We start from the raw sequence: 8,629 nt of genomic DNA, 5'->3' as shown, positions 1-8,629 counted from the left end.
GCCAGGGCTCCTTTGCAGACTGCACTGCACTATAATCAACAATTGCTAGACGCAGAGGAGGAACTAGTGGAGCGGCTGGACTGTACTATTCGCCCATCGCCGCGCGGGGCTGCGAACCCGCGGCGTACGGATCGGTGCCGCCCCGCCCGGGCCACCGTCTCCTGCTCAGATCCCTACGGAACCCAGGCGTTGGCACTTGGTACCCACCGTCGGTGACCGGCTTGGGCCTGGGACCAGAAGAGCGGTCCGGCCCTCGAGGGGTGGCGGGGGACCCCGATGCCGTGGGGGCTCGGGTGGACGAGGCTGCCTCGGTGGAGCTGGGGCCCTCTGTGGTCACCACCAAGGTGGCCGGGGTCTGGGTGCTCCCCGGGGCCCAGCAGCCCGCGAGCAAGAGCAGTAGCGGCCGAAGCGCCGGCGGCCCCATCACCCGAGGGGTCCGGCGGTCCAGGCCGCCGCCTGTCAGTTGCCTGGCAACCAGGGCGGCTGGCGCGCAGCATCACGGGAAGGAGCGCACGAAGGCTCGCGAGACGACGGGAACCCTGGAGGCGCGGCTGCGGCTCCCGCGTGCAGATTCCCGGGCTCCGCCCAGGCGCTTCCAGTTCGGCCGGCAGAGCGCTGGGCCCAGGAATCGGGATGTTAGGACACATGTCATTCCGGGACCGGGGAAGGGGCGGGGTTCTGGGACCGCTGTCCAGTAGCTAGGTCTCTGTTTTGCAGAAGCGCTGTCATCCCGCCACCGTCCTTGACTTTTTCTCCGTCCAGAGTCCACTCCACCTTGTCTGTTGTCGATGCTTCCGGGAGGGAGGTTGCCGGGGACGTGTGTCCACCGCGTGTGGTTAGGGGTACGGACGAATACTGGACAGAAATCGTTGACCCACCTTCAGTAGAATGCTTCGTTGGTCTTAAAGCGCAGAGCGACCCAACTTTGATTGCACAAAGTGATGCAGGGACACCAGACTCGGTGGAGAGTCCCGATCGCAAAGGGCCCCGACACGTGGGTCACCCCGACGTGGCCTTTCTGCCCTGAGCATCTACTCTCCTTACAGTCCGAAGAAGTCAGGATGCTAGTTAGTAAGAAACGTGCTTACCCACTCAAAAGAAGGCGAAAACAGCACACCACCTACTCTAATTAAATAAATCTAGCAAAAAAAAAAAAGTAAAAATAAAAATAATGAGTAGCACCCAAACAAAGTGTATGAAGATGTAGCGGGGTGGGCGGGCGGGGGCTGCAGAACTGAGATGTCTAGACCGTCCCTTCGGAGGACTGCCTGAGCTTTTTCTTTGAAAAACAAAATAAAACCTATTTTTTCCATTCTTAACATCTCACAACCTCTAAATGCATGAACTTCCTTTTCTTTCTAGATTTTTTCTTTTTTAATTCTTTAACTCAAGGACAAATTTATTTCTGCCTTGAGGGTTTTTTTTAAACCACGTTTTTAGTGTAAAAGGCATTTTGAAGGAAATGGAAACTTGCAATTGTGTACATTTGATGCGGTGGGTGGGACGTGTGCGGGAGGTGTCTGGGTGGGTGGGACATGTACTGGGGCGTGTCTGGGTGGGTGGGAAACGTCGTGGGGATGTCTGAGTAGGTGTCTGAGTGGAAGGGATATGTGTTGGGGGGTGTCTGTGTGGATGAGACGTGCTGTGGGAGTGTCTGGGTGGGTAGGAGATGTAGGGATGTCTGGGTGGGTGGGGCATGTGCCGGGGGTGTGTCTAGGTGGGTGGGAGACGTAGTAGGGTGTGTGGGTAGGTGGGACGTGTACTGGGGGTGGGTGTCTAGGTTGATGAGACGTGTGCTGTGGGTATCTGGCATGGTGGGATATATGTTGGGGGTGTCTGGGTGGGTGGAACGTGTGCTGGGGTTGTCTGGGTGGGAGATGTTGTGGGGGTGCCTGGGTGGGTGAGACATGTGTTGGGGCGGATCTTGGTGAGCGAGAGACATCGAGGGGTGTCTGGGTGGTGGATCACGTGCTAGGGGTGTCTGGTGCAGGGTCTGATGAGAGAAGGTCCTTTTCTTCAGCCACACAGCTGCACAGGCGTCCAGCAGATGGCAGCGCTGAGAGCAGGCCAGCAGCCTCCCAGCAAAGCTCAGATGACTGTGGGTGGCACTGCTTGTCCCATGGTCACAAGAGTTAACATCTGCTACTCGCTTTGGCGTTTTCCTCTTTATGGTTGAAGGCCTGTCAGCCCCTCTTCAGGTCTAACCTTTGGAATTGGACAGCCAGGGCACAGTTTGGGAAATAATCTCAGCCTTGTTTCTTGTCTGATCTCTGCTGCTCAGTTGTTAAGTGCTGTTGAGTCAACTAGAACTCACAGCGACCCTATGAACCATGGAGCTGAACCTGTCCGATCCTGTGCCACGCTGCCGTTTCTGGCATTGTCCAGCTTGCCCTGACAATCGCTATGTGAGTCCACCACTTACTGACCCTCCACCTTTCCAAGCATGATGTCTGATTCCAGGATCTGGCTCCTCTTAACAACATGCCCCAAATATCTAAGACCAAAAGCTTAGGACATTTTACGAACTCAGAATGAGGGTTGTGTCAATGCATATATGCTTTTCAAACCTTGGGAAACTAGGATGTTCATTTCAAAGATGACCTGTTTCTGTCAGGTGATACCTTTTTTCCTTTTACTTTCTTTGAGGTTTGAGTGAAAATGTGCAGAGCAGATTTGGATTCCATCCAACTGCTCATACCACCTTGTGTTAGGACACTGATCACAATCTCCACACTGTTCCTACCCTCTGTTCACTCCATTCCCTGCCTTCTGAGCTTTGTCTCCGGACCAGTTCTGCCCATGTGGTCTTGTGTGATTGGTCAGAGGTCCGAGTAATCTCCCTGCTGTCACAATTTATCTTATACATCTGACCCATGTTGGCTGAACATAGCACCACAGGGGTGCGCTCAGTGCCATGCACACAGGGTGGCGAACGGCCATCATCCAACCCTGCCAGGGCCTCAGTGGGAGGGTGGCTTGGAGCTCTCATGAAGATTACAGGCTAGACCCTCTGGGACAGGTCTTCCCTGTCACTCAGGCTCACTAGGGGTTGAAATAAACTTGGCACCCAGTAACAATACCAACAACAAACCAGGTTTACTCACGCATCTTGGTTCAACAGAGCTGGGAGGAGCAATCATGAAGCATTACGGAGGGGTGATTACAGGACCAAGGACTGGCATCACCACACTGACAGAAGTCACTGGTTTTCTGTTATTTACTTTTTATTTTTATGTGGGTGAAAGCTGCAGAGCAAACTTGTTTTCCATCGAGCAGTTCATGCACATTTTGTTTCACAAACATTGCCGTCCCCACCAAGTGGCAGCACTCTTCCCACTTCACCATGTGTTTCCTGTTGCCATTTAGCCTTCCCTCCTGTCTCTTCCTGCTTCTGCGCTTTACCCCGGGGTGTAGCTGTCCTTGTGATCCAGTATGGAGAATGGCCTGAGAAGTGTGTGTCTCCCACCCTGTGTTTCTGTTCACTTTTTAGGCCTGTGGTTTACCTGAGAGTTGAACCATGACAGTGAATTCAGTTGCAATGAGTAAGGGCCACCGGCATTCCTGCTGTCTGCCCGCCCAGTAAGCCTGTGGGTTGGTGTGGTTGTGAGTCTGATGCACGTTTTTCTCCCCCTCTTTCCAGGACCTTGTGCTGTGAGTCTTTCAGAGCCGTGGCTAAAGGTGGCGCGCCACCTCCCGTTCATCTACTCTCGGTCCTGGAGGCTGAGAGTCACAGCTGTGCTGGTCCTTTGGACTAATTAGCCCTTGAATCTTTGCTTTCAATCACTCTTATTTGCTTCAGACAGGGAGAGACCAATGCCGTAATGCCCTCATGCCCCTTTGTAATCAGCTAGCAACACTGATCTATTTCCTGTCTCCACACTCTTGCTGCTTTCAGGATGTCACAACCCTAAAGTCACATGTGGCTTTTTTAGCCCATTTTTTACATTGAGCACAGTGCCTTTGAGATTCATCCGTGCTCTGGGAATTGACAGTTCATTCTTTCTTATTGCTCCTGAGTCCTCTATGTGTGGCTGTGTGGCAATTTGTACATCTGTTCACCAGTTGCAGGACATTTGAGATTCTCTAGGCGGGGGTGATTGCGAATAAAGTAATTCTAAACATTCATATATAGATGTTCTTTGAGTGAAGGCATTCATTTCCCTTGGGTAAATATCTAAGGAATAAGAGTTCTAAGGTGTATGGAAACCCTACTGATACAGTGAATAAAGCATTCGACTGCTAATTGAAAGGTCAGTGGTTCAGGTCCACCAGGCACACTGTGGAGAAGGATAAGGCAGTCTGTTTCTGTAAAGATCTGCAGCCTTGAAAGCCATGAAAGGCAGTTGTATGCTGTCTTCTAGGGTCCCTGTGTACAGTAACTGAGTCCATGGCAGGAAGCAGTTTGGTTTGGGCTACTGGGTTTCTGTTTTTCTTTATCAGAAACTACTGAAGGTTTTCCAAAAATGCCATTTTTAGTTGCACAGCTATGTATGAGAGTTCCAGTTGCTCCATAGGCTTGCGAACATTTGGTGCGATATCATTGCTTTGCTCTTCGCCATTCTGACAGGTGTGGAGCAGCATCAGCGAGGGTATTCGCTTTGTGGTTTTAGTAGTTGGCTTTTACTAAATCAGATCACCTCGTTATGGAACCTTTGCATTGCACTTTAATGGTGCCAAACGCAACTGTGATAGTCAGACATTTAAGTGTTAATGTTCCATTTAATAGATCGTTATTAAATGAAGAAAGAATCGCTTTTTCTGTGGTAAAGAAACCTGCAGAATGGGACTAGTGTTGTTTCTCAGAGCCTCTGAGCATCGCTGCTCCTTCCTCTCCTCCCCCAGCTTCCGTTTCTGAGATTCTCTGCTGTAAACTTGTTTTCTTCTGTGATCTCAGGACCTGCAGGTAGTTCCTCTTTTGTTGACCCTTACTGACAGCCAGAAGTGGGTTGCCCAAGAACAAGGTTTGCCGGAGTTTATTGTTGTTGTTGTTGGGTACCATCGAGTAGGCTGTGACTCCTAGCAACTCTGAACAGCAGAGCTGAGCCCTGGCCTGTTTGGCATCATCCTCACAATTTCTGATGTGCTCCAGGCTACTGTTACCCTCACTGTGCCCATCTGGCTGAGGGTCTTGCTATCTTTCTCTAGCTCTCCACCGTTCCCGGCCTGATGTACCTCTCCAAGGACTGCCCCCTCCTTCTGACATGCCCAAAGAGCATGAGATGAAGTTCCACCATCCTTGTGTCTAAGGCGCAACCCTGGTTGCACTTCCAAGACAGACTTCCTGGTTCTCTTGACAGTCCATGGGTTACTCAGTGCTATTCTCCAACACCACAACTCATAGGCATCAATTCTTGTTATCCTGATTGTCCAACATCCTCATGTAGAGAAGGTCATTGAAAAGACCATGGCTTGGATCAGGTGCACCATAGTCTTTGAACTGATATCCTTGCTCTTTTGCATTTTGGAGAGGTTCTTGACGGCAGATATCCCCAGTGCAACACGTCCTTTTAGGCTATTGGTATTAAGTGTGTTTCCAAGTAAAATGAAATCGTTGACAACTTCAATCTCTCCTTCTATCATGATGTTGCCTGTTGTCCAGGGGTGAGGATTTCCATTTTCTTGAAGGCTGTAGTCTTTGACGTTGTGCCACAAGTGTTTCACGTCCTCTTCACTTTCAGTCCACGAGCAAGGTTGTGTCATCTGTATAATGCAGGTTGTTGATGAGTCTCTCTCTCCAGTCCTGATGCTATATTCTTCATACAGTCCAGCTTCTGGAATGCTTTGCTCAGCACACAAACTGAGTACGTCTGGTGAAAGGATACAGCCCTGACACAGGGCTGTCTTGATGTTAGATCATGCCGTATTCCCTTGTTCTATTTGGACAAAAGCTTCTCGGTCTATGTGTGGGTTTCACCTGAGGACAATTAAGTGTTCTGGGATCCCATTCTTCTCAATGTTATTCATAATTTGTTAGGATCCACACAGAAACCTTTGCATAGTTAATAAAACATAACCACCTTTCTGGTACTGGATGCTCTTAGCTGAAACCTATACTTGTGTTTACTAATCTGTAGTCAAGAGTCTTATGTGTATTTCACCCTAAACAGCTTCAAGTGGGTTCTGGAAGCCGAGATCATTAAATAAACACACACAAACCCATGCTTACTGGATACTCCATCCCTGTCAGAGATTGTAAATTTGCAGAGGCTCTGATTCTGCAGGAAGGTGCAGTGGGCTTGGGAGAGAAGAGAGATACCAGGCATAGCTGGAAGCAGAATCATACGTGGTGAAAATGGGAGGTTAATCACTCCAGATTAGTCCGTAAACACACCCTGCTTGGTGGGTAATCCTCCCCTGCTGCTAGCCTGCCAATGCATTCTCCTCGAGGCCTGAACCTGCCTCCTTTGCTCTGCTGTGGAGGTAGGCAGCCTTGCAGCAGCTTGTTTGGAAGTGTCTACCTTTTGTTAACTCCGATTTGTTGGAAAGAATGTGGAGACCAGAAAAAGGCAAACACAATGCTGAGTGGCCCTGTGCCCAGAGTGGCAAACTCACAGCATTAGGCGTGGCTTTCCTGCCCAGAACCAAGAGCTATGGTGTGGCAGGTACGAATGTGTTTATACTCTCAGAACTTTAACTGATATTTGTACTAGGGAGGGAAACTTTGGAATGTTCTAGAAAGATCAGAGTTGTTATAGCCAGAGTCATGGATGGAACAAATACTACTTCCAAACTGCAGAGCTGCCCAAATCTCTACATTCTTGTGCATTTCTTAAAACCTCACTCCCATCCAGTCGTTCCAGCTCCTAGGAGCCCTCTGTGAGACTTTGAGGCCAAAAATGCCAGCGGAGGCTGTAAACTGCCCATCTTACTCCTGAGGAGCCCGTGGGGGCTTGAACACCACTCAGATCTCTGCGGCCCACCCGGCCAACCCCAAGAACAGGTTGAGGAAGAAAGACAGTGCCATTGTTAAAAACACACACTCTGGAGGCTGTGGTCAAATTCCCAGTTGTGCCTCTTACTGCCTGGGCACGTTTTCTGTGTTCGGATTCCTCCTCTGACAGTTCCTCATGGAATAACAAAAAGGTTGGCGGTTCAGGCCCACAGGTCTCTCCTAAGGAGAAAGGTGCAGTCTGCTTCTATAGAGATTGGGAGCCGCGTGAGGCCGCTGGACTCTGCCCTGTGAGGTCTCTGAGAACTGGAATCTCCTTTGAGGCAGTGGGGATGTTTGTAGTTTTTGCCCCCATCTCCCTCCTAAACTTGCAGCTCTTTACTTTACCATACAGGTGGCAGCCTACATTGTAAAAACTCGGTTATTCTCCTAGGACTGATCTTAAGAAAAGCAGCCTCTTTCGAGTCTTGGGTTGGCTGAGCACCTGCTGTGTGATCAGGCACACGGTGCCATCACTACTGCCCTGTGTGTCACGTGGGACCCACTCAGCTCGCCGCCCAGCGGGTTTCAGGAGGCAGTGAACGGTGTGGGGCGAGGCTGCCCATCCCTGTCGCTGAGCAGCTGGTGAACTCCCATTGCCTTTGGGCTGACAGCACACGTCCCCTTACCTCTAGGTCACCAGAGCTGCTGTCACTGGCTAGGAAGGTGCCAGGGGTGTGCACAGCTCCGGTGACAGTGCCAGAGGGAGTGGCACCCGAATGAATGTCTGTATAATGGTGTGCCGTCTCTCTGCAGAAACAAATAATTGGTTAGGAGCTGCGCTACTAACCCAAAGGCAGATGGTTCGAATCCACCAGCGGCTCTGTGGGACAAAGGTGGACAGGCTCCTTCCTTGTGACACGTTATTGTTGTTAAGTGTCGTGGGGTCGTAGACGACTCATAGTGACCCTATGAATGAAAGACCTGAACACTTGTATAACTTTCATAATTTTTCCAGGTTCATAGAGTTTCCAGAGGCAAGCTATTTCGGAAGTGGATGCCACTCCTGCTTCCAAGCTTGTTTTAATCAGGGAGCTTTACCAAACACTGTCCACCAGGGGTAACCATTATCACATTTGACACATCAGTGTCACAGTGTTCTGCTTCACAGCAACCACGAGTTACCTCTGTACAGCAATGCACAGACCAGTGCTGTATGATTAGGTGTTATATACATGACAGCGATCTGAACACAGATGAGGGGCACTGGAGAGTGGACTGAGGGAGGGAGGAAAAATGTGCAACAATGAGTGAAAACCCAACGTGTTGTAAACTTTTTTTTAGACTACAATAAAATACACATGTAAAGATATATTACTGATGCTATCATTTCTTACCTCAGTATTCTAAATTTTCTTATAAAAGTGTGAAAGATTTGATTATAAGCTGTAACTTGTTCTTATGTGCAATGTGAGTGGCTTCGAAGGAGCACTCCGGTTGCAAATAACTTCAAGACGGATTTCTTTGTTCTTCTGACAGTCTGTGATGTATGCAGGACTCTTCATCAGCATTATGACTCATAGGCACCAATTCTTCTTTGTTCGTCCTTAGTCCAACTTTCAGATGCCTACAAAGCGGTTGAAAAGACCATGGTTTGGATGAGGTGCACCTTAGTCTCTAAAGTGGCATCCTTACTCCTTAGTGCGTTAAAGACGTCCTTCACCGCACATTTCCTCAATGCAGCACATGTTTTGATTTCTC

General features: G+C 49.6%; 1 protein-coding gene across 2 annotated transcripts in view; it reads right to left on the bottom strand.

Moving 5' to 3' along the window:
• The window catches only part of TCTN1 (tectonic family member 1), a 19,402-nt gene extending 18,978 nt beyond the window's left edge, over nt 1-424 (bottom strand). For both annotated transcript variants that reach the window (XM_006894666.1, XM_006894665.1), the window contains exon 1: nt 208-424. In XM_006894666.1, coding sequence (XP_006894728.1) covers nt 208-424 — 217 coding nt within the window. The remainder of the gene's footprint in view (nt 1-207) is intronic.
• Between the last annotated feature and the right edge of the window lie 8,205 nt (nt 425-8,629).

Source organism: Elephantulus edwardii, unplaced genomic scaffold (assembly GCF_000299155.1).
Source record: "Elephantulus edwardii isolate Elephantulus edwardi_28Jun2011 unplaced genomic scaffold, EleEdw1.0 scaffold00148, whole genome shotgun sequence".
Taxonomy (NCBI): Eukaryota; Metazoa; Chordata; class Mammalia; order Macroscelidea; family Macroscelididae; genus Elephantulus; species Elephantulus edwardii.
The sequence above is the reverse complement of the archived record's forward strand: the minus strand, read 5'-3'. Positions and strand labels throughout refer to the sequence as shown.